This window comes from Hypanus sabinus, chromosome 23, assembly GCF_030144855.1.
Source record: "Hypanus sabinus isolate sHypSab1 chromosome 23, sHypSab1.hap1, whole genome shotgun sequence".
Taxonomy (NCBI): domain Eukaryota; kingdom Metazoa; phylum Chordata; class Chondrichthyes; order Myliobatiformes; family Dasyatidae; genus Hypanus; species Hypanus sabinus.
In genome coordinates, this window is record NC_082728.1 from 30,302,488 (window position 1) to 30,328,604 (window position 26,117).

At 39.6% G+C, this 26,117-nt stretch overlaps 1 protein-coding gene across 2 annotated transcripts in view; it reads right to left on the bottom strand.

Annotated features, from left to right (window-relative positions):
• ntn1a (netrin 1a) overlaps positions 1 to 10,553 on the bottom strand; it is a 180,247-nt gene extending 169,694 nt beyond the window's left edge. Inside the window, exons 1-2 of one of the 2 annotated variants that reach the window (XM_059948637.1) lie at positions 10,272 to 10,553; positions 8,960 to 10,024 (exon numbers count right to left, since the gene is read on the bottom strand). In XM_059948637.1, the coding sequence (XP_059804620.1) occupies positions 8,960 to 9,977 (1,018 nt within the window). In that variant the 5' untranslated portion in view covers positions 9,978 to 10,024; positions 10,272 to 10,553. The remainder of the gene's footprint in view (positions 1 to 8,959; positions 10,025 to 10,271) is intronic. The other variant, XM_059948636.1, reaches the window with a different exon arrangement.
• Between the last annotated feature and the right edge of the window lie 15,564 nt (positions 10,554 to 26,117).

A 26,117-nucleotide genomic window follows, 5' to 3' on the forward strand; every position in this document is an offset into this window, starting at 1 on the left:
TTTTTTTGCTTGGTATATCACTTTCTGTCATTATGATTGATGATTAAGTTTGCTTATTTTTTAGGAAATACTGTTCATGAACCAAGCCAGATAATCACCAAAGCCTCTATTATGTACAGTTGCTTAATCTTCTTGGGAGCTTGTACTTAATGTATTTTTAGTAAAGTGTGCAAAGGTCATGTTTTTTATTGCAAGAGGTCAGGAAGGTGATAAAGAGGATATGTAATGCAAAAGGCTGAAATTACCATTTATGTTTTACCAGTGAGAATGATGTTCGAAGTTTTCATTAGCATTTTCATGAGTTATACAGATTAGCCTCCTACTGAAAGTATTACAATCTTAGATAATAGTATGAGCATTTAAATAAATGACAGAAGATGATAATAAATTTTATATATTGAGAATGGTACTACCTGGAGGCAGAAAAAACACCTTATGATGTCATTTTAAAACTGTCATAAAATCAAAGTAGTTATTTTGGTTAAGAAAGAAGTCTATTTCAGACATTAAGATGACTCATCAAAACCAAAGCAAATGACCTTCATCCCTACTAAAAAAAGATTTTTGATTACTTTACAGGAATATATATAGATGCCATTCATCTGTACATGCCTCATATTATCAATATATTAAAATATTGTACAGCTGAATCAATTAATCATTAGTGTCAAATTTAAATCTAGCTTAATAATGATCTTTAGAAGCTACATAACACTAGTCAACTTCCCAAAACTCTATTTCCTTTGATTTATCCATTTGCTCACTTCCTGACAGCCACTAAGTAAAGACTCTTACCCCGGATTTCAATAAATATCCTAGCGTTATAAAGCTCCTTATTGATTAAAATCAACATGATCCATCCTGGGAAGTGAAATTGAGCTGGCGGTGCACTATGCACTTGTCTTTTTTAGTGTAATTGCATGTTAGACTACATGAAAACGTATAGCTCCAGACTAGCTGACAGGGACCAATTAGATGGGACCAATTGTCAATTCGATTGACAATCCATCATTGTTGATATTGTTGAATAGGATAAATCAAAAAGAAACAGTAATATTAATTTGAAGCCCTCCATGAAGTTGTGCACAAAAATATTAGTATTAGGTTTGCACCCTTGCACTCAAGTTGTAAACTAACCTGTTTTTCCTTTATTATCCTATTATACTAGATGTGAAAACCATAGCATAGCAGCATTCTTTTAAGTAATTTCTTTTTTTGAAATAAAGTGGAACCAGATTTTCAGCAATCACAGTATTTTCCTTTTGCAAATTCAGATAATTAGTTTTCTTCTCTTTATTCCTCTTCCAGATCATCCTTTTCTCCGTTTGTCTCAACTTGTGCAGTAATACTTTTTCATCTCCTGAATTCCACCCTATTTTAGAGCTTCCTTTTGGCTTGTTTCCATTTAAATATAACTTCCCCCAACTCTGATAAAATGAGGTCACCCTCAGAGTTTTTTGTCTCCATTGATGCTGCTCGATCTGTTGAGCATCTTTTACCACTTGTGGTTCTCATTTTAGAAACAAACTACACTTAAGGAGATAAGCTCCGGGTCAGTTTTAGCAGATCCACCTTCACCATTCAGCTGCTCTTCTTTCCCCATTTGTGTTGATTTAGTAATAGATTTAATTTTAATAAAAGCTAAATCATTTAGTCCTTCTTGTTGTCTTTCTAAAGCATGATTAATTGATTGATCTTTGCACTAAAGAGAAATATTTACCGATTATTTGGGTCTTAATAAGAAGTGCTGTAAGCATGAAAGTAAACTGGTTGTGCACACTCTGAAATCTCTTGTCATCCTCGACTGGATGGCCCAGAATGTCATTCCAATTGTCTCTTTCCATCTTTCCACCTGACAAACTTCACTGATGATTTTCTACATAATTTTTGAGTCTGTTGCTTTCCCATGCTCCGCAGAGAAATTTTCTCAGGCAGCGATGTGCCTCTATGTGAATATCGGTATGAGAACATGTCATCCTCACAACCAATTCAAAGTGAAGGTGAATGATTTGTCAGCTGCTTTTGAAGTGAGATATCTTCATTACTACTGCACAATGTAATTAACCAAGTACACCAGTTCCCTCCTCAGCCACAAAAAAAATTGGGTAATCAATCTAAACAGATTAAGTCTCGCGTTTATAGCAGTAGTTGTTCTTCTCCATATATTGTGGCACATCGGGCAGCAACTGTGCCGTTTCTTTAGCATCTTTTTTAACGAATTGCTAGCCTGACACTCAACCCAGCATGGATGGGGAACCAGCCATATTCAAAACCAGGACCTCAAAACCTCAAACCCCGGTGTGGGTACCACTGCACCACCAGCCAGTGCAGATGTAGTTCTGGGAGAGGAATTGAATGTGCGAAAGAACATATACATAAAAATGGGGCCTCAAAGCAGTAACAACTCAGAAGATGACAATATTTTGAAACAGAAAACTACAGTGGGTCAGAAAAGTTGAGACTTGCACCTCAAAGCTCACCTCTGCAAAGCTTTTAAAAATATAATTAAATTAAAATATTATTAAAAATAATGGTATTTGCCATACCAAATACACTGCAATTTAACAACAAGCAGTATTTTCTAGTTAAAAGCAATACAACTATAACCTAACAACAGCAAGCACCTTGTCTAAAAGTGGTAACTGGTGAATTATAGCAATTGAAGTTACTTTGGCTTGCATTAGGATGAGAACATGGCATCCTAACAACCAAATCCCTTATTGATGACCTACATAAAGGTGACACTTAGTGACATTTACTACTTGTAAATGTAGTTTCAAAAGAATAGACAAGGCTAATACTTGGTACTGGAAATTTAGCATCAAACTGTAATGTGATGCTTTTTTTTAAGCTAAATTATATAATTTTAAAGAGCACATGGACACATCTGGCAATTTAAAATAACTGCTGCTAGAGATCTTAATTGAAAAAGAAAATTCTGCAAACACTTTGCAGGCCAGACAAAATCTGTGGAATGTGAAGCAGACTTATTGCTTCAGATTGAACTTTTCATGAGAACTCATATTCTGCCTGACTTAGGTTTCCCATTTTTATTTCAGAGAGGCTTAAGGAGCTTACTCATAAAACTTGTAGGTCACAAAATAATTTTATAGACTATGAAATATTATTGAAGTACAATGATATTTGTAATAAAGGAAATGCAGAAGTCTGTTTGCATATCAGTATTGGAAGAGATATAATTTTCACCTTCAAAATTGGAACTTTATTCCAATTGAGACAGCAAGAACAGTCTTCATTTAAAGTTTCATTGAGACATAGCATATACTGTATAATCGGGCAGTATTCTCTCAGTGCCACGCTGAAGTTTCAGTCTAAATGTTTTGCGTAAGGCCCTCTGGAATAACCCTTGAACCCAGAACCTTTTGAACCCAAAGGCAAGGCACACCATCTGAACCTGAGATAACTGCTCACCTCACGAATTCTTAAAGTAAGGACATCACAAACAAGAGAAAATCTGCAGATGCTGGAAATCCAGGCAACGTGCACAAAATGCTGGAGGAACTCAGCTGAGTCCCGCTGAAGGGTCTCGATCCAATACGTCGGCTGTATTCTTTTCCATAGGCGCTGCCTGGCCTGTCGAGTTCCTCCAGCATTTTGTGTGTCTTGCTTGAAAGTGAGGACATGCTGCTTAAAATAATTTCCACTTGCAGGATGTTTTTCAGATTGCTTTCACGACAGTCCAAACTATTCTACAGCCAGTGAAGTGGTTTTGGAAATACAAGCACTCGGTAAGAGAAGTGGTTATACACCTGTTAAATGATTTTATTTCATTTGGGATTCCACTCATAGAAAGTTAACTATTTCTTTTAGTGAGTCCGTGAGAAGTCGACTAAAATGATACCTGGAATATGGAGAGACTGGTGAAGATGCAACATTTCAACCTAGAGCAGAGTATGGTAAGAAGAAATTTCAAACAGGAAATTTGATTATGAAGATTTTAAATGATAAGGGTCAGTAACCAGATGGCACAGATTTTCATCAAAGAACTTGAGCCAATACAGCTAGTGATTGTGATCCAGAAATTCACTGAAATGGTAGAGAAATTGGGTTAGCAATTATAGCTGGTTCTCTTGGTGTGGCTTCCTTTACATCAGTGAGAACCACTGCAGACTGGGGAACCACTATGTCTGCTGCATGAGGCAAGATCTCCCCATAGTCACCCATGTCAATTTGACTTCCCAATCCCATTCTGATATGTCAGTCATTGGCTCCTCTACTGCCACACTGAGGCCACTGTTAGGTTAAAGGAGCAGCACCCAGAATTCCAACTGCATAGCCTCCAACTTAATAGCATGAACATTGATTTCTCTAACTTCCAGTAATTTCAGCCTCTCTTGCTCTTTTTCCATTCCCTGTTTTGGTTACCCTCTCACCTGCCATCATGTCTCTCCTCCTTCCCTTTCCTCCATGGTCCATTTTCATCTCCAATCAGATCCCTCCTTCTTCAGCCCTTTACCTCTTCCACCTATCACCTCCCAGCTTCTTCGCTCATCCCTCTTCACCCACCTTCCCCCTCACCTGCTCTGGCATAACAACTGCCAGAATGTATTCCTTCCCCTTCTACCTTTTCATTCTGGCTTCCTTTCCAATTCAGATTCAGGGTCTCTGCCCCAAATTTGACTGTTTACTCCACTCCAAAGATGTCTGCTGATTTGCTGACTTCCTTCAGCATTGTGTGTGTTACTCAAGATTTCCAGCATCTGCAGAACTCTTGTCACAGAGTCATAGAACACAACAGCCCCTTTGGTTAATCTGCTCCACCCCAGACTATTATTATGCCTAGATGGTCTCAACCTGTTAATTAGATTTCTATTAATGGGGAATCAGAATCCAAAATATTGATTCTTGCGAAGATTATAGATGTTCCACGTTATTGAAAATTTAGACTAATTTAAGTAATCATTGCCTTTCTGACTGAACAGGAAAAAAATTACACGTTGAAAGGGATACAAACGGATATCGGGGATATGAGACGAGTTTTGCATTTAAGGCTACACTATAACTAGAATCTCTACCACCATTCCGCCTCGGAAGTCCCTCGGGATTGGGGATGATGTGCTTCCGCTCCGGTTTTGTGGGCTCTGAAATGGCTGAGGAGGCCAACGTGGGAACCGCAGAATACTCCACGGATGAGGAAGCGGCGGCTATCCTCCATTCTACTACACGCACGCAGTCAGTGTATGTTATTACTTCTCTCGCCACCCGGTTTAACGCAGATGTTTAGTCTATTTTTGTTCACTTTGGAGATGGGAGAAATTAAACCCTAAACCTGAGATAGGAAGTGTGTTTGCCGACTTTATATAGTTGATACTCTTTTATTTTTCGTTTCTTCTGCATCAATCAAAAATATCTTTTCGCTCAAATCGTGAGAAGGGAGTGCTCACAAGGAATGACTCCCTACTGTGTCCATTAATGGTTCTCGTCGAACTACCAGCGTTCAGCATCTAAGCATTAACCTGACGGCGGACTACTAGACAGGCATTGCAGGCCTTTGGAAAACCTATTTTAAAATGATTTTTAAAAAGCTGATACGAAATAAAATCCGTACAGGTTCACAGATCTCTCATCTCTCCAACCCCCACTCACTGATTCGCCCGTGCAACATGCATAACTTGTCAGAGCCGCGAAAGGAGTCAGTGAAGGCGTTAAAAGAAACCCCCTTTGTGCAGCAGTCCTTTTGCTGGGGCCATTTTCTGCACGTCACTGTCATGGTCACTGTGACAGAAATCAGCAGTCATTCTCCCTGCGTGTCAGCGCCGACACGATTAAACATTGCAAGGGCTTTATCTGCACAGCGCCGGAACTAGGAAAATAAATTCAGCTTTCGACCTCTCGCCAAGTCACGGCCGTGCACTGTCTGTTTCACCCACTGCTCATTTGACCTGACACCACATGTTCCTTGCCCCGTTCGTACCCAGTCGCATTAACCAGCAGAGTGATGAATAACAACCTCCCCACGGTGGCTGCGGCTGCTATGATGCCCATTCCACTGCCGGAGATGAGATATCCACCCCCACCAGCCGGAATGCAAGAGGGAATGGGCACTCAAGCCGAGCTGTTACCCACCGCCCTTCATATACCCTCATCAATTAACTGCGCTCAAAAGGAACTCTTCGCTGCAGTCACTAAAAATGTTTCTGGTGAAAGGAAGGATTGATTGTTTTCACTAAAGTATTCTGCTAAACAAAGAACGGAATTAGAAAAAAATGCTTAAATAAGTAATGTGTGGCTTTAAAGAGGCAGGGCGACTGCCAGTATAAATTATTCACCGATGGATTTTTTTTATCTCTTTATCTCGTATCAACTTTTATGGTGGTCGCGGGAAAACCGGGAAAGCAGCTGTAATGGGTTGCGGTGTAATAACAGAACCGAGGAAGGGCTCGGACGCTGGGAGCTTGGTTCTGCCCCACTGGGAACGTACGACAGTGAGGTAGAAGAGACACCGCTCGTGAAGCAGGAGTATAAAGAAGACGAAGAATGAATAGCTCAACACCGATCGTGTGGCCTTGCTACTGTTGAAGTGAACTCTGGCGTCTGTGTTTTCTTCATGGAGCTCTCGGAAGGCCAATCGGAAGCAGCCGGCTCTCTGTGAGAGCGCGGCGGATTGCAGTGATGGAAGCCTATCACAGTAACAGACACGCACAGAAATTAATCCGAAACGCAGGTTCTCGGGAGCACAGTACCGAGGGCAGCCGGCAGCACAAAGTGCCCGGCAAGGCATTCGGCAGATAGAATACCTTTTCTCCTCACTACTTTCATTTTTCCTTTGCTTTAGACTTTTATTGTGCGCTGTACTTCATTTTATTGGAGAGAACCGCTCGGTGTATCATAGTTTAGCTATTGATTTGGCATTTCCAGTCGTTTGATGAGAAGGCTCAACAGGGACACAAGTATGAGTTTTGTCATAAGGAAAGTAATCTTGCAGAGGTTACACTTCACCCATTCAACAGATTCACACCAGAACTGTCTCGAGCGTTTACGTTTAGTCCTATGACATTAATTGACAATTAGTTATTAATTAAACAGGCAGTTACGCGTAATTACTTAACTCATTAAAATGGCAAGTTTGATTATCTCCTGCCCAACCCCCACCCGCCGCTGTTTTTAATTTTAAGAATCCATTCCCTAACCTGGCGATTACTTTTTTTTAAACTGCCGCCTTAATGTGGCGGTTACCTATATAAATAATATATTTAAATTAATAGACGCAGCTTTATCTGTGGCTTGTCAGAGCGAGATAAAAAGCGGTTTCGGATCTAAACTTCAGTCAAACCCAAAAATAAATAAGTAAATAAATTCAATTGAAAACACCAGCCGGATTGCCTTGTTTTACTACACTAGGGGCAATAAAGTCGATCAGCTCCAAGGAAACATGAAAGGCAAACGCTTTACTGTTCAGCAGCAGTAAAATTATAAATCCTTTCATGATAGTGAGCGCCAATAAATGGTGGGGTGGGACTGACTCTACCTCCGGATGACATAATTTGTGCAGCGCCGGATTATCCGATGGTTAAATCTCTCCGGCCTCGCCAGGTTACACTTGAAACACCGGAACTCACAGATTTTATTTGATTGGGGCGTCTTGTACTAAGGCAAGAGTTATGCAACGCTCAACCACAAACTAGTTCTTCAAATCTACAACATATACTTAGAGTGCAAGAAGCTGCACGATCAATTATAGCAATTAAACTCGAAATTGCCGGGGAAAGTTCCTGTCGTTATTTGTGCCGAAAATCTGTGCCCCAGAAACCAATTTTGTTCCATGACGTTGCGCCCTGGGTCTGATATTTAGGGCCAACACTTTCTCCAGCGATTGGTGCTATGGTTTATATTTTAGTTTCAGAAAGGCTCCAGTGCAATAGGGTCGCGTTGCAGCGAAAATGGACACCACCTTTATAAGGAGTGTTACGTTTTATGGTTTCACCTCTGAACATCTGGCCCCTTCCTCAAATTTTCAACTGCACTATAAATATGTATCCGCAGACAATGGAGGATAATTCTTCCAGAGTGGGGTGTTGACGCTAATGATGATTCCAGACTCTTTTCGCGATTACTTTATGTGGATGTTCACAGAGAGTCCTGTTTAAATGTCCCCCCGCTTTCAGAATATCAGCCGTAGACAGACATGCGGATTCTGTAAATCATATTGGCAGTACAATAAACTTGCTCAACTCCCATTGATCTTACTTTGTAAAATATTGTCAATTTACCCTGTTCTGCGCCGGCTGTCAATATTATGGTCGTCAATATTATTGTCTGTAAGCTCGTAGGAATTCACAATTTACATTTCCTCCTCCAATTTGAAATCGATAATGTTGAATCAGCCACTCAGTAATGAATATGAAATAACTTTCCAGGTAAATTTTGTTTCGAACCTGTTGATAAACTGTCGCTGTCAGTCCCCGCTCAAGTATTAACAGTGCACAGAACGCATGTCGATCAGATGGCCTTTTGGTACACAAATGATATCGCGCCTATAATAATGGCAATGAATATAGGACAGAGTTCAAACTGTCGCGCTGGCTGGCCTTTAAGTAGATAATTAACAATACACCCAGAGTATGTTTATTGCTGCAATTTAGGCGGCGGATCTGGTACAACCACATGAGATTACAACATGTAAGCTCGTTAAAAAATCGATTTACGCCATTAACGTGGAGCTGAGTCTATGTGTGTATCGGTAATGCGTTGGAATGATTTACGTATCTTCCCTGGATATGTTACAAGCGCAAAGACAAATACTGCTCCGAGATCTGAAAAGATTATCAAAGACACGCTGACTGCTTTTCCTGACTTAGTTAAGATAGTGCACATTTGGTAGAGCTTTAGGTTTGAGCGTTTTCGCTTGCTCGCACCCTCCATGTGTTGTAGGGTTAAGGTTACATATGCGGCTGGCGCAAGACCTTTTGTTTATATAGAGATTGAAATTTGTTCTTACCTACACACTCGTTGGACTCTCTGGCCGTGGCTCTCTGCCAGGGTCGGTCGTAGTGGAAAGGCTTACATCGGTCACATTCTGGGCCGGCAGTGTTGTGTTTACAGTCACAGACCAGGTTGCCATCTCGATCCTTGACGCACCTGGACGCGTGGCCATTGCACTTGCAACGGCCACCGACCTGTAGATCGGAGACTGCGTAATAATAGGACTCCCTGGCTAGTTCCGAATCGTCTTCGTTCTCATCGCCGAAGGTATGGAGACGGCTGAAGGCCACCTTGATGTCTGTAGCAGTGACCCAGTCTTGAAGGACAGGGCTGTTGTCAAAATCGTGTGCCGAGGGGCGACCGTCCAAGGTGCTGAAAGCGATCAAGCCCCCTGTGAACGGATGCATGTCGGTGTGGGAGTCGGTGCAGATGGCCTCCTGCTCGTTTTGTTTTGTGATTACAGCCTTGTTGGGTTTGTTGTACATTTTTCTACACTGAGTGGAATAGAACTGAAAAGGCACCCAGGATTTTCCGTAGTCCATCGATTTGTAGATAGCCATCGATTCTGGTCGCGGGGAGCAGAACTGCAGACTGACGTATGTGACTTCGAATTTCTTGCCCAGAGAGAGAGTCAGGGTTACATTTTGAGGGTACTGGATGTAATTCTCCGACTGCCAGCAGGTTAGGTTGTGAGGGTTGTTGAGATCGGTCAGGTAGGCTGGGGGATGAGCCTTCTTCGGGTCCATGGCGTCGCAGATGTGACAATTCCTGAACCGCTCGTCTCCCTTTTCCGTCACCACACAGTACCTCGACGCGGGTTTGCCGCAAGTGCTGGAAACTTTCACTTCCTTGCCGAAAGCGGAGTTGACGAAGTCAGGGATACAGCGCCTGGGGTTGCTGTTCTCGTCGTAGCAGGGATCTGGGGGAGTCTGCTGGGCTGCGAACATGCTCATGCCATATCCTCCGCGGACTCCCTCCACCAGGCAGCTTAGACCCAGAAAAGCGCATACAAACTCCCAAAAACTCAACAGCATTTTGTTCTCCCTTCACAGTGTAGCCTCGATACTTACGACGAAGGATCCTAGTTAAAAAAATACAGAAACGCAATGCACAGTAAGATCAGTTATCATAAATTAAAAGATAAAAAATAGTTTTCCAATTTCTGGTAACATTAAGTTTCAAGCTTCCTTTTCATTCCTTCGGTGACTATGCTGCGTGGAGTGTTATCTGTAAAACGCTTTGATTGAAAGCAGAACAATGCTAAAACCGATGCCCTTTTCTTTAGCTAAGAGAACGCTTTCTACACTGTGCATCAGTCATTTCCATACCCCGGCATCGAGGAGAGTCTCCCTTTCCTTTGGGACTCTCTGTCTCTGCGCCTTGTGTCTGCATAGAAAGTGAATGACGTGCACAACTCTTGCTAGCTCGAGGTCATTCTGTGCCCTGACGGAGAGTGTCATTCCACACACAGAGGGAGCGAAAACAACGACATCCACTGGTAGTTTATCAATAGCAAGCAGGCATTCTTTCACATGGAGCTCTAGCCACAGAACGAGCCCAATTAGACTGTTTACAGCCTCTGCAATCACTGAACACGGCCCGTTCAAACTGCTGTTGTTTGATTCTATAGTATGGGGATCCACATATGATAAATCTATTTTGATGAGAAAGAAATATTTTAAACGGACAAGAAACAATGTGAAATAATGGCGGAGAATTATTACAAATGGTAACTGCTGTGCAGAAATATACCCAAATATTAGCAATTCCGTGGAGATTGCAGGTGCGAACACAAATACGTTTGTACAAGAAACAGGCAGACGGTTGCCAATGTCATTCTGTCTTGCCACTCTATTCTCGCCTCTTCAGTAGGATGCTGGGTTACATGTTAAATCCATCTTTATCTTAAGAGTTGTATATTATTTTTCGATCATCAATATATTCCAATTTATACACTCCCTACATTAGCAGAAATCACTTAAGTTTATTTCATGGCCAAATTTCCGTTCTTTAAATCTGTGGCAGGAGTACAATGAAGACTTAAAACATGATGGTTTGTGTTTAAAATGGATTAACACATCCTCAAAGCATTCATTTGGAGTTTTTATTGAAGATTCCCTTCAATACCCTCGCGTTTCCATCGTGGAAATTAGAATACGTGATTATGTGTCGAATTACATGCGAAGAGACCGCTGACATAAGAATATCAAAATTATTTCTACCACCGTACGATTGGAAAACGAAAACTATGCCTCACATAATATATAAGAACACGTAAACGAATTGATTCCCCCTAGCCACCTGTCGTTTGTTTAGCTGCATTTTCTCTGAAAAGCAACTCGGCTCGTCCAAATGCTGGTTTACGGTGTCATCGGTATCGCCCCCTCCCAATTAAGTGGGATACACAGAACTGCCAAAGGAAGCCCTTTATAAACACGACTTGTTGGTCTAGAATTTAACGCATATCAAGATACAACTACAAAAAGTGCAATTAAAATGTTAATGCGTGTAATAATGGTCGAGGAAGGCATTCCGCGCCAGTTTTGTTACAATACAAAAGGCTGCTACAAATTTACATGTAAACGATGATTGACACTGCAATGAAATTGTTAACTCGGAGACAGCGCAAGGCCGCTTCCAAAAAGTTGCTGAATAAAAAAAAAGTGCTCACGCAGCCCAAACAAAAGCGAGAAAGGAACTGCAGTTTCCAGAAGTATTTCTTTATACATGCAGTCTTAAACCCTTGCTGAAAGGGTGTCAGAAATTATCTATAAAGCGATTCTGGTATAGCTGCGCATCTTGGATGCTGTGTGCGTGTGCGTGAAATGTAGCAGCGTTTCTGTTTCTAGGTAAACCACATTAACTCGTTTGAAAGTAGATTATTGTGATCTTGCTTGCAAAGTAAGGTGGAGTGGTGGGGGTAGGGAATCAAGAACCTGTTATTGTGGCAATCACAACTACAGATTTGGACTATGCAAATTTGCTCCGACAATGCTTCTGTGAGGCTCTGCTTGAAAAAAGGAGGCTGAATAAATGGGTTGTTGTAAATTGAATTAGTCCCTGATTAATCTCGCCTCAGTCCTGCTCTCTCAGTGGGGTGGCTTTGGGATCCCAGCCGCTGTCCCCGCAGGAAAGCCCCGGCTCAGCAGCGTGGCCTGTCCCCTGTCAGCATGCTGCTGGATTTGTTAACTGTTCACCGTGAAATAGCCCATAATACCTTACCCAAATCGTTTTTACAACACCATCACCCCGGACTCATTGGGGTCGCTACCTAGATCCCAATTAGGAAGAAGACAAATCATTAACACTAATAATAACAACTTGCAACCAGGGGCCATTTAATAAGAAGAGTCTGATTTTATTTTCGTAATACACCTACAATCAATTGATCTTTTAAAAAGTATTTTAAAATCAAAATTAAAACCGTAAGTTCAAAGGGTACGTTTGAGGGACACAGTATTATATCCCAATTTGAGGATTAATGGTGACAGAATTTTGTATTGAATGATTTAGCATTAGTTCGAAACATTGCTTTGTCAATCCGATAACATTTCTGAGCGTGAAACCATTTCAAAGGCTCCACTAATTGAAAAATCTGTCGGCAGCATCTATTGAAATAATTCATCTCTTTCTAGATATCTTAATCAGCAACGGTTAAACGCGTTGATGTGACCCCTAATTTAAGTTAAAATGAAAATGTATGCAAATAAAGAATGTTCTACAGAAAAGAAAACATTTGCTGCAAGAATCAAATAATTTGAGTGAAGTTATTGCGAATAATTTATATTAAGGATTTAAAATACTTGATTTATTTTATCGAATTACATCGATGAAAACTTTCGGCTCTTGATTTTTAAACAAATGGACCCCAACCCAAGCCACAATGACAAATAAAATTTCACTTTAAATTAAACATTCCCTTTCGGAAACAGTTTTGCATATTCAATAAGACTTGTGCTTCATCATCTAGCGCCTCGCTTTAATCAATGAACACATCCACTAACTTTTGGAACCTATCCGGCTGAAATTTATAACGTTTAGAAGTACAGTCTATTAAAATTAAGTACACTTCTGTAAAATGTGTTCCTTTATTTTTTTTTAAAACTCACCAGCTAATTAGATGGTCGGTCGAACTCAAAGCAATTTAAACAACAAGCAGCTGGAAAACACAAACTTTTCGGTCGAATATTTTCCCGGTTAAATATTGTAATATGAACGAGCTGTAGTATTAGTCCCCCTTTCCAAATACGCATTCAGTTTAATCAACCCGGTAGTTGAGTGAGTGTTATATTTATTTAACAGCATCGGAAGAGTAATAGCGTTATCAATTCACATTTGACCGGCTCTTTCCTCTAAGTTCTGCAAATGAACTTTCTAAATATAGTTCACTTCCAGTTTATATTTTATAGGAAAAAATGAATTATGTTTCTTAATTTAGTGTTCAATGAAATTTCAATCTACTACAAAAAAACTTATTTATTGTCCAGCATGTACTGCGCTTCTTCCCAAACAGAAATGAATGTCATGAAAAGTTTACCTGGATGGAAAAAAATGCAGTCGCATTGGTAATTCGATATGAATCAAGTATAAATATAGATAGAGTAGATCGGAAACTTTTAAATAACTATTTAGCAATTAGGAAAAAAAAAGTCACTTTTTGCTATTGGAAATCTGCCTCATTGATGTGGTAGCATAGGTCTTATTGATGTATTCTTATGCCTATTATTTGTCCTTACGGTCAAAGCGGGTGATTTTCACATCAGCCGTATCTGGTCTCAGATGCACACAGTGAATATAACACAAGGGACGAGCCAGATGACCCCTCTCCAGTTTGTTGATGGCAAGAACAATGTTCGGCTTGTCCAAACACACTGAATTGGCTGAGCACTGTATTCCAGCCTCGCACTCTGCTGCAACTAAAGACAATCCGCAAAACGTTTGTTCTGCCAGGGAAAGCGGGACCAGCTTTTGTGCAGTGGTTCTTTTTTATTTTACTGGAACTGCACAAAGTTAATGTAAATGATAAGGCCACTGAAACGTTTGAAAGATTTTCCAATCTGCTGTAGCACAAAACAGAGCACAACAAAAGTGATTCTATTCAGAATTAATTATAACCGGGGGGTTTAAAAGGCGTTTCATTTATTGACTTGGGTATCGAAACGCAACCGTGTCTTATCATAAGATTCGGCTCTTCTTTTATTGCACTTGGTTAAAATGACAGTTTACTGCAGAACTCATGGTCATCTTTGTGTACTATTCAGTATCGTACAAGCCTTACTTTAGAAGTAAGCACGACTTTTCAACAAACTTATCATTAACCAAAGTTGTCATTTTGATGACTTTACTTTGAATCACTCCTTAACATTGATATAGAAAGGGACCTAACGTCTGAGATAATTTACCATCGCTCAGGGCACATAACCTTTGTTTTATGATTAGGTCGGCCTTCATTGAGGTGGCTGCTTGCATATTCTTTACCCTTAGTTGTAAAACCAGAGACTGAATAAGCCTTTTACCGAATCATTGTGAATTATATCCCGGTCGATACAAGAATGAAGAGATATTTCAATGAAGCGTATCGAAACTGAAGATGAAACAATCGGAGAGCCATCCCATCCACTTTTTGTTGTTACAGTACAGCTCATTACTGTTATAATAATTCAGTGTGTTTACTTCCTACCTGTGAGAACAAGCGGATAACATGTCCATTTACTGCGTTGATGGAATTTTACCCCCCTCCTTTAAATTATTATGTATTTTGGCAGTTCGGATGAAATTAAAGTCCTCATCTCTCAGGTTGCAGGCCGCTCACGCTTGCATAAACCAATGCGAAAAACAATTTCTCAAATATCCGCCAATATTTGCTGAAGTGAAATGGCAACTGTAATTGCAACTGTAATGCTGATTTTTACAAGATAAGTCTGTGTCATAAATACTGTCTATTCACTTTTTACTGCACGTGTAGTTTAATAAATTGCCTCTGATTGATTTGTTTAATATACTGAGAACGAATGTTCATCATACCTTTCATTCTTACGAATCCAGGGATGAACATCTAAAGTTACCTCGCGTATTTTTTTGAAAATGTTACTATGCTCCTATGTTTAAAAAAAGATGCTATTGATCAAGAGTGGAATATGCGCTCGCATTTCTCGGGCATTAATGAACAACTAAATTAACTATATTTAACTTTCGGCTTCCTTCTCCTGGGTTTCATTTGTCTCTAATTTAAAGCCAGTATATCTCGATTCCTGATATCCTGCGGTTAGGGTAGAACCAGAACCCCGTATGGGGCAATACATCAAAATATACAACAAACTCCTCTCTCTCCCTTCTTTTCCCGTTTGTGTATGTGTGTGTTTGTTAGAAACACGGATTTCCAGTGGAACAGGCCTCGAAATCAGAACTGGCTGGAGCAGATTGATCGGTCGTGTGATTCTCCCTTCACACCCACTACCCCGCCACGTAAAGGCTACTTCGCATGAGGTGAACAGTAGATCGCAGAGGGAATTAAATTTCCCTCTGCTATAAAGGTCCCTCCTTCCCTCAAGGTGCGTCAGCAATACAAGTAAGAGGCAAAAATAGAGCGAAACACCGTTTTAAAGGCAACCTTCGAAAGTAGGTTGAAAAGTTGCATTGGTACTGTCCAACTTAAGGTTTGCAGGGCCGGATGCACTTTCTAGTCTTTGAGAGACCAGAGGGCTTTCGGCACTTCATCTTTGTATCATCCCCTTGGGACTCAGAAGGCCGATGGTCTCTTCCCGCTTGAAATGCAGTTAATACGCAGATGCAAAGTTAGCTTTCTATGCTATTTCCCCTCCAGACCAATCTCCACCACACTGCTACGCACCCTTGTGTGAAATCCAGCCAGCACCCTTCCCCCACCCCACCCTTACACCCACCATCCCCACCACACACACAAAAAAGTGCTGCTAAGTAATTGTAGGGTTATGGAAATCCGCGAAGGCCTGTTTAAATAAGCAGCGAGTAATCGGCGGCGATTTGTTCCGCGGACTGACAGTTCCTTTGAACAGTAACGGAATGGTATTTTCTGGCTTTCTGAAAGCTTTTCTGAAAGTTTTTTTTTAGATGAGACTGTAGGGATGAATGCGGGCATTATGCAGCCCAGTCGCTATTCTAAAATGCCAAATTAATTACGAGGAGCTGTTCAGTGCAAGACACCCTACGAAGAAGCTCCGAAGTGAAATTATGTGTTTTAAGAAAGATTTAAACAAACACCCTCTTCAAGAAGAACAGGGACTAAACTTTCAATTCTGTGGAGATACCAGTCGGTGCACATATTGCAGCGAGAGCATTTCCCATTATTTAGCATTCTAAGGGGTGCACACGTGTTTGCATCCCATCTTTGACTCTACAGCCTCCAGCTATTAAATATGTCAAGCTTGGACCAAGCAGCGGTCTAAAACCTTATGGGTGCCGACCAAAACCAGTTGTTCTCTAATATGTACGCTTTTCGATATGTCGGCTTTCCCCCGACAGAAGGGGAAAGAAGAGTGATACTAACCTGAATTTTACAGCCGACACCAGTGTTGTACCCAGAACATGTACCCGCATCTATCGTCTCTTCTGGATAACTTTCTTTTGGCCAGTTTGCCAAGAGATCTTTGTTGTGTGGTTTCGACCTTCTTTATAAACTCTGCCAAAGTCAACACGCCAATGTTTTTGCTAATAATTTCATTTTAATGGAAGGGAGGGGGCGGATCTCGAGAACAACTTGAAATCAACCGGAACGAAACGCCAATTGTCAGACTTCCTCAGAATTTTATCCTTAGAAATTTGTTTGCTTCGCTACATTAATGAACAAACGTAACTTTGTAAAACGACGTTTCAGAAAATGCAACCAGCATACAATTAATTACCATACGCATTCCCCATAAAACAATAGTTTTATATAGATACAATTGCAGTTTTAAAAATAGGCGCCAAGTTCAGGTTGGAAACTATAAGTGTTCTTCGGCTCGTCACCTATAGCGCAGTATTCTGCGATATTTTATATTAGCTCTTGGTTTTGCAGCACAAACTATCGAAGATTACTTCTTTAAGCCATAACCATGGTGAAGATGCGAGAATCACACTCTTTTCCTCTTGAATTCAAATACACCTGCAAACAGATTCAACCTCTTTCCAACTTAACCGATGTTGAACGAGAACCGATATAGCTACCAAATGAAGATACCAGACGGATTTTGTACCAAACTCTAAGCGTAATTTGTGTGTATGAAATGCGTAAATATGGGTAAATTCTGGGTACCCGCAGTATATGTATGCACACGTGAAGTTCTTGCGTTATCCGTCTGCGTTGGTATGGAATATACACGTCTGTGTGTGTGTGTGTATATATATATATGTGTTTGTTCTTGTACTGATTGCTTTTTGAGTTAGCATTTTGGATTTAATGCTTGAAATTCCGTTCCCTGAAGAGTTTCAGTTGTCACAGGAGGAGACTGTCTTATAAAAAGCATTTCCAGCATCTGCAGAAACTCTTGCGCTTTTGTTTTTATTTATATTATAGCAGATGTGATGGAGAACAATTATTATTGAAACTAGATTAAGAGAATAACGTACTATCTAGTAACACGTGGTTTATCACTTCCCATTAAGCTTGACTCATCACACTAAAACGATAATGCAATGGTTCGTATTTTGGTAGTTTGGTAGTTAATTTCCAGGGATTAAAAAAAACATTTCTGCTACCGATTTACGGTCTCCGAAGAACAGTGACGCTGTTCTAATAAATTGCATTACGCAGGACAAAGTAATCCATTGAATTCGCAATATCGAGGCCTGAATTCACGATGTTCAGATCCCATTTACTTCGCATTTACATTTAGTTAATTGATACATCTAGAATTTCAATTGCAGGTTTATTGATGTCGGCAATGAAATCATCGGATTGTCATAAAACGATGCTGCTTCCTCCGTGGCCCTGTTCACAACATCCACGTGATCGTCTCGAAACTGCCTTCTGAAATCGCGCAGTTTATCTCTTAGGTTGCCACATTAGCTTAGACATTACGGGAAATCTCCATCTAGTGATTTGGCAAAATTAATTAAATAGACAAAAAATATTTTTAAACGTTAATGCATCGTCGGTGTCGAGGATTTAGAAACCCAGAATAACAAGTTCACGAAGTTACTGAAAACAGGCAAAACTTCGACATACAGCCACTAGCCATGTCCAAACTTTGAGGAACTCTTCGCGGGCGTTTACTGAACCCAGGGCAAGCGCTTGTCACTCAGCTCTTAACAGAATTAAGTGGATGTTTTGAAAATAAAAACGTTGACTTCCCCAAGTCAGAGGTTTATAACTATTTTCACACTTCATAAGACAGTGAGATATCTGCGGTCATCCAATGATTGTCACAGTTTCTTTGGAGGAGGTGATTAATAGACAAACATAACGCGCGGATGTTGGAGAGCGCTGACACGAGTGTCGCTGGAAATCAGACCATAATCAGTTTAGATGGTTATCTTTTAAGTGTTTTATCAAACTTCCAGATTAGACTTGTATAAACAAAGTATAACGACGAATAAACAAAACACGTTAAAGAATCTAAATGGAAAATATCCTTTTTCTTCACTTTATCTTTCCTCTTTACCTCTGCCCTCTAAGTTTTATAGACCACTCTTGAAAAGTGCAGCTCCCTCATTTGCTGTTGAAGATTCCCATCGAGATGTGATCTGCTTGTTGAGACAATAATTGGAGCCAGGCTGCATCTTAACACATTTTTATTTTAAAATTGAGTGTAAATTGGCCGCATTCCCTACACCCAATTTGCAGTACGGGGCGGTCCTGTGGCACTTTCATCGAGAACTTGATATCCCATCATTACAGCTGACAGAAGAACACACATTTCCTAGCAATTTCTTGCCTTGCCAGGAGATCCACTATGGAAATCCCAGTGCGAATTATCTCTTCAATAAATACGTTCAGAAACCTTAGAAGTCTCCGAAATAACGTTCGTTCCTGTTAACCGGGCGACGAATGTGTATGGTTTAATATATCTTCCTATAGCCAATACACGTGTAATCAAATTATCGAAATTCGCATGCATTTCATCTGGCGAATTTTGCATTCTCATTTCGTGCAAGAATGCCAAAGGATTGTCATGCAACCATTTCCACATCCAAATGATAGTTCCTTTCGATCCTAAGGACATCTTCTCAGTCTGATCGAACCATCATTTGGATCCAAACCACGACTCTTAAGAGCAGAATTATTGCAGCAAGTAGGAACTATTCGTTCGGAGGTCAGGCACGGATGGATGGCGTCTGGGTCACACTCCCCGAGTTATAAATAAATGATTCATGTTTCTGAGTTATTCTCAAAGTCTCACTAGACAAACCCATGAAAATAGATTTTCAAATGAAGAGTTTCATATGCAACGTGTATACAAATACAACATAATTATTGCTAAACATTATGATTTGTAAGTGTGAATAAATATTATAGAAATTTCAATGAATGGTACATGTTACTGAGATAATAAAAATTGCAAACAAAAATTATTTTGTTTCTAAAGAGCGTAAGAGAATTAAACTGGGTGGTGATTGGGGAAATTTCTTGTTTGCTGCTTTCCAAGAGTCAACTATGGTAACTGATAGACTGGTATTATCTCTCGATAAGTGGGAGGATATCCTGTTTAATAACAAACTCTAATATTGTGTTTACTTATATTGTCAACTAAGTGAGAAGGCTAAATGTTATAAGAAACGTACTGTAGGAAATATACGGAGACAGTTTTGAGGTCTCTTGACAGCCCCTGCTTTGCAGAACACAATGGCGCCACCAAGTGATGATTTTGTTAGTTTCCTCATTTTACACCGACGCGAATTCCTTCAGTTTAAGACAATTGATATTTACTGGAAAGATGGTACATTTTCTGTAAGGAACTTTTATTAACTAATTTGACTCGTCCCAGAAAAATAAACGTACCTCATAAAATAATAATATTTAAATACAGAAAATGTGTGGCGAAGGCACATGAGCCTAAACGGCATTCAGACGGATGTATTGATAGGAATCACTTCGGGAATATGGGTCAAGTGCAGGCGAGTGGAACTGGCTGGGGTAGGCAACGACCGTATCGACAAGCTGGGCTGAAGGGCCTGTTCCTAGGCTGTATAAATCTATGACTTTATAAAATAATCCATTTGTTTAAATGACACTTGACCTGAACACAAATAAAATTGGGCAGATTTATTTTTATTTACAAATTGGGGCATTTTACGGGATGGCAGGATTGCAGGCAACGTGTCAGTGTAATCACTTTCACAATACAAACGTTGGCAGAATAAATCTGAACGTTGTGAAATGGACGCTGCTGAAAGACTGGGCTCAGTCGGGGTTTTAGGAATGTTTCATTTTGTTCTACATTGCTTAATCAAACCAGAGTCAATAGCTTGATCAAAGATCAAAGTGTCCCCACCCGGATGAGACTGAAACCATCGTTGAGCCTTCTTCAACACTCCCACCTGCAGAGAAAGAGTTGCAGACATCTCTAGTTGTTGATAGTCTGGATTATTTTTTGGTTACTTTTTGGAGAAAGGGTTTGAAGTATGCTCACATTTTTTTCATGGCAGAGTTAAGATCTTAAAATAATAAGGCAAGTAAAGTACCAGAGAAGTAGAGGCTTGTTGATCTGCAAACTGCTCTGCAGTAGTTTAAGAGCTGGTAGAAATGTCAGCTGGTACACTAGTGAGCACCTCAAACCTTATTTAAGATATACCATATACCATGGAAGTCTGGTAAAATATATCTACTTACGTGCTCTCACCCTCTCCCCCCCCCCCATGATACTAAACAGATTTATTCCGTGCAAGTGGGGCAAAGTAAGTCTATAGAAATCCAACCCCCCCCCCCCATCACCACCTCACTTCAGTGCAAAATACATTTTATTTGTTCAGCTATACATGTTGACATAAAGCAAACCTTAGGAACCCATATTTCACCTACAAATTAATCTTCCCTATATGAGAAGCAGCTTTATTCTATTACAACACACTTCAAAATTGAAGACAAAAATTAATTAGTATTAATCATGAAGAACAGCAAAGTGAAATAAGAGAGCCTGACTGTAATGGTTTATGTAATGTGAATTCTGAATTATGGGAAGCACCTTAAATCTTGAAAAACTAAATTACAATGTATGCATTAAAATAAATAGCAAACATTAAAACAAATGGGAAGCTTCTTTTTCAGTGGATGTGTGGTGTGTTGCACCATAAACCCGAGCAGTTTTGATGAGTACAGAATTATAGATTAGTTGATACAAGTCATGTATTGACAAATTATATCCTGTTGACTTAGGTCTATTCTGGTATGTAAATCAATGATTTTGAGGCTTCAGGTTTTCTTAGACTCTGTTTATTTTTGCAATGATATTTTACGTACAAACTAACCGATAGGTGTGTGTGTGTGTGTGTGTGTGTGTGTGAAAGAGAGAGAGAGGTAGCATAGATTGCCTTGACAGAGGCAGGGGAATGAATGAGACTGATGGAATTGTGCTGAGAGCTGGCATACAAATATTATTTTAACACGATAACAGTAGCAAAGGCATGGAAATCGGTAATTCATGCTGCCTCACACTGTTCAACATGCAGAATTTCTCATCATGATTGGTACATCTGCAGTTCCCCTCAAACATTGCAATAAAAATTGGGAAACTCTATATTGTTAGATGTTGATGTTCACTATAAACAACCACCAGTCAGCGGACAAGGGGTGGTGGGGTGGGGGGGGGATAAGATCAAACATTCATATTTTGATTACTTTGACATTCATCTTAAACCTGGTGCACATAGCAGAGTGTTGACTAAGTGCTTCTGACAAGCCCTTCATTTTACCATGCTTTGGTGATTAAACTAGGCTAGGCTAGACTAGGCTGAGACATCACTTGGTGTTAATTAATGAGAGTAAGAAACTGTTCAACTCATCGGGTTGTTCCCATCCAGAGCAGCAGTTTTTAAGTTAGTGGCAGGTCATGGGCAGGAATTGGATGAGTGTCACTTGCTCAACTGAAACCTGCCTTTCTCTATAAAGTTTCTCATTAGTCTGTGCTATGGGTGCAGGGCATTCCAAATCCATTCAATTTGCAGTTTGGCATCAACACAAAGGCAGGGTGGGAGCCTTTCCCTTTTTGACTTTAACACTTATTATGAAAGAAACTGTATCTCTAATCTGGGATCAAGCCTTAAACTTTATATTATTGGGCAAATAGCATATTGATAAACTATTGCCATTATAATAACCTGTTTAGATTCCCCACACATTGGTTGCACCTAAAATACTTTGCAATTTACTCCTTAACAAGAAGAAAAAATAGAATGAATGCTTCTACCAATCACTAGAATTTGGTGGCTTGTTGAGCTTTGTTCTAGTATTTGGCTCCTGTCTATTGCTATAATGTAAAGAGGTGCGATTATGCATTTTTATCCTGTGCCTCTGTCTATGCATCTCTACCCTTGAAAGCAAATACTGAAAATGAAATTTTCTTTCCTTTTCACTTGCATTTACATGAAAATATATTCGTGGTCGTGACTTAGATCAATATCTATCAGAATTTAAAAATAATTTCGTTAATATTTTTGTTCCTACTAGGATTTTCTTCCTGGACCATGAATAAATGTTGAAGTCTGTAATTATGAGTTTTATTTCATGGTCAGTCATGCAAAGGCAGGCAAATCAGAATCACTTTATTGCACATGGAGCGCATTTCATTCCGGCAACGATCATTCTTAAACCTCGATTGATGGAAAATGTCTCCCCTGGCTATCATTTGCTTTTATGTATTTTAATTCCTCTGCAGGAAATCTTCCACAAAGGTAATTTTACTGTCACTTTTGTAAAACTTAGGTTAAAAATAAAGAGCATCTGAAAACAACCTTTCAATGTCCTACATTACTGCAACAACTTTGCAATGTCGACCAGCAACAAATTCCAATATTCCAAGGAGCAGTCATGGTGGAAGCTGAACTAATTGAGTGGCAGAATGAAGGAATTTTAATGTTGCATTCATGGTTTATGATGGATGCCGGTGACAAGAAGATAATCTGGCAGAGTTAATCGAGGCCAATGAGTTGGAAAAAAAATCTGCGTTAGCAAATCCCGTTAGGTTTATTATCAAAGTTGTTGAGGATTTTTGAGATTTAAAAGCCACGAGCTGTAATTTTGTCATCTATGTGTCTGAATTCAATTGTAAATTAGCCAGCACTTGATATGTCATAGCTTCTTACACCAGGGTTCACTATTTGCTTTTGAAAGAATGTATATTGCACGCTTCTCTATGTTCCATAAGGCCGTAAGTCATAGGAGCAGAATTAGGACATTTGGACCAAAAAGTCTGCCCCACCATTCTATCATGGCTGATTTATTATCCCCCTTGATCCTATTCTCCTGCCTTCTCCCCATAGCCTTTGACATGCTTACTAATCAAAAATCTATCAACTTCAGCTTTAAATATATCTAATAACTCGGCCTCCACCGATTCACCGCCCTCTGGCTGAAGAAATTTCCCCTCATCTTTGTCCTAAAGGAATGTCCTTACACAGAGCATTCCAAAGTGCCCTGTAGCTCCATGCTTTCAAAGTGTAGTCTCTCTTGTATTGTAGAGTTTAAAAATCTTATTGTACATTCCAAGCACTTGGACATTTCAAGAAATATATATATACTGAAGTTTATATGATTCCTGGCTTTGTGATAGTAGTCCCAGGGTAGATCCTGTCATTTTGGAATAATTTTGATATAATTTTGAGATAATGTCAGGTTGAGGAGACTGAGTATGCAATTTCTGGATACCAACCACTTCCCAATGAACATGGTGAGGGATAAAGGATCCATTTTGGTGCCTATTGAATGATTGATTGGAGGAATTCTATACCGTCCAACATTGGATTGGAACGGACTATTATGAGGCAGTACAAAAGATTCATTTGTCCATATGGCCTTTTTAATGTGCCTGTGCATGTCAATCTAAACATTCCTCTCCCCACCAAGCCCACTTAATTCCTCAGAAGAGGTGGGAAAACTCAAACCTGATCCAATTTGAAAGAAAAGAGAACATTTTCTTACTTCAGGTGGCAAAATCTACTTTGGAAGATAAGTCTGTTTCTGAATATTATGACTTAGCGTCTACACTTTCCACGGGAAATTTCTTCTATATTATTTAATCTGTAACTCATTTATTAAAATTCAGAAAGTAATGTATATAAAAAACAAGAAGTCCTGCTGTTTCTAAATACAAAAGTTTGTACAATGACATTAAGCTAGCTCATTAAGCAAGATTACGTCCTGATTGAAATATCATGCACATTTTTGGCACTTGGAATCAAATTGGAGTGAATACTATTGCCCTTCAGGGAAAAAATTGACTGAATCACACAGACACTTCTCAAAGTTAACGAAAGGATACATTTCTGCTGAATGGCATATGCTGAAAATATACCATCCTTTAAATTTGTTACTTTGTGCTATCCTCTGCTTTGCATTTTTTATATCTTCAAGCCTTTTCTTCTGGTATCTATTATCTCATTTGGTCGCATATGATGTTGAAAATCCTCAGGCTTATGTGTTCCAAGGGGAATTGGATCATTGGTTTTACTCTCCATTATAAAGCAACAATACATGAATTTATTACAAATAATTGATGGGCTATTGATAAGGTTTAAGATAAAAAAAACATATATATGTATGAATAAATTTTTCCTACACTAAAATTATAACAGATTATTTTATAAAATAATATAAAATTATTATTGTTTCATAACATAAACAAAATAGAATATAACAGACAGAACAATAAATATAAAATTAAAAAATAATAAAACTGTGTAGATTAGTTATGAGATGAAAATAACATAACAAGTGAAGCGTATCATGGTGAACTACTGGGTATTAAGAATTGTTCCACGTTATGATCTCACAGCCTTACATCAGTCATTGGCTTAATCTGTATCTATTGTTCAATTTTAGCTGTTTCAGGTGGTGGAAGAGGAACCAATGAATGATTTCTGGAAGGACAATTTTACTTCTGGCATGTTTAGAAAACTGATGGCTGAGAATCTACTGTGCATAACGTCCTGTATTTATTTACTTCCTATTCGATGCATACATCACATATTGTATCGATGCATTATGTCACCTGAAGTATATGGAAGCGTGAAGATAATCTGGACACAGCAAAGCCTTATAAATAATAACTAGCCAATAGGGTACATCTGCATAGGTGCCAGCCCTAATGTCAGCACTTACCTATATTTCTCTGTAGAAGCCCAAGACCTTTGGTTCAACCTAGCAGTGACATCTTTTACTCTGCCACCTCTACTGCTGGCTGCCTCTGGTCTGTGGTACATTGGAAGAGACGATGTAAAGCTTGGCAGACTTCTAGCTCTCCGGCAAGAAAACTCTCTGCTGAGCCATGAAATGCAGATCATGAAATGGCTAATGGCAGAATACTCTGCTTGATTTAAGTTTTTAGTGATTTCATATTTAAACACATTCATTATATTTTTAAATATTTATTTTTTTAGAGTTCCTGTGAGGTTTTGGAATATCTTTGATACTCACAAACTTTCAATCTCAGTGGTAGTTTTTATAACCAGAGAGACTTGGAGTGTGTTAGCTTCACCAGCTATCAAAGCCATTCTAGGACTGCAGCAGTTGGATTGGGAGGCGCTTTGGGCCGCACTATAATACAGCGGTTGGTCAATCGTTTTCCAACATCGGTGATAAGATAGGGTTTGATTCCTGCCATCATCTGTAAGGAGTTTGTATATTCTCCCCATGGCCACATGTGTTTCTTCTGGTGCTCTGCTTTCTTACCACATTTCAAAGACATAAGTAGTTAGAGCTAGTGAGCCGTGGGAATACTATGTTGACGCTGGAAGCTCTTTCTGTTGGAAGAGCTATAGGCTGGTAGGCACATTAGGCTTCTACACAGGGCAAGATCTATCCCATTGGAACAGATAATTGACTATATTTCTACCAGTTGAAGGCAATAAGACCATAAGGCATAGGAGCAGAGTTAGGCTATTCAGCCCATTGAGTCTGCTCTGCCATCTGATAATGGCTGATTTATTTTCCTTCTCAATTCCATCCTCCTTCCTTCTCCACATGACCTTTGACATTCTTAAAAATCAAGAACCTATCAACCTCT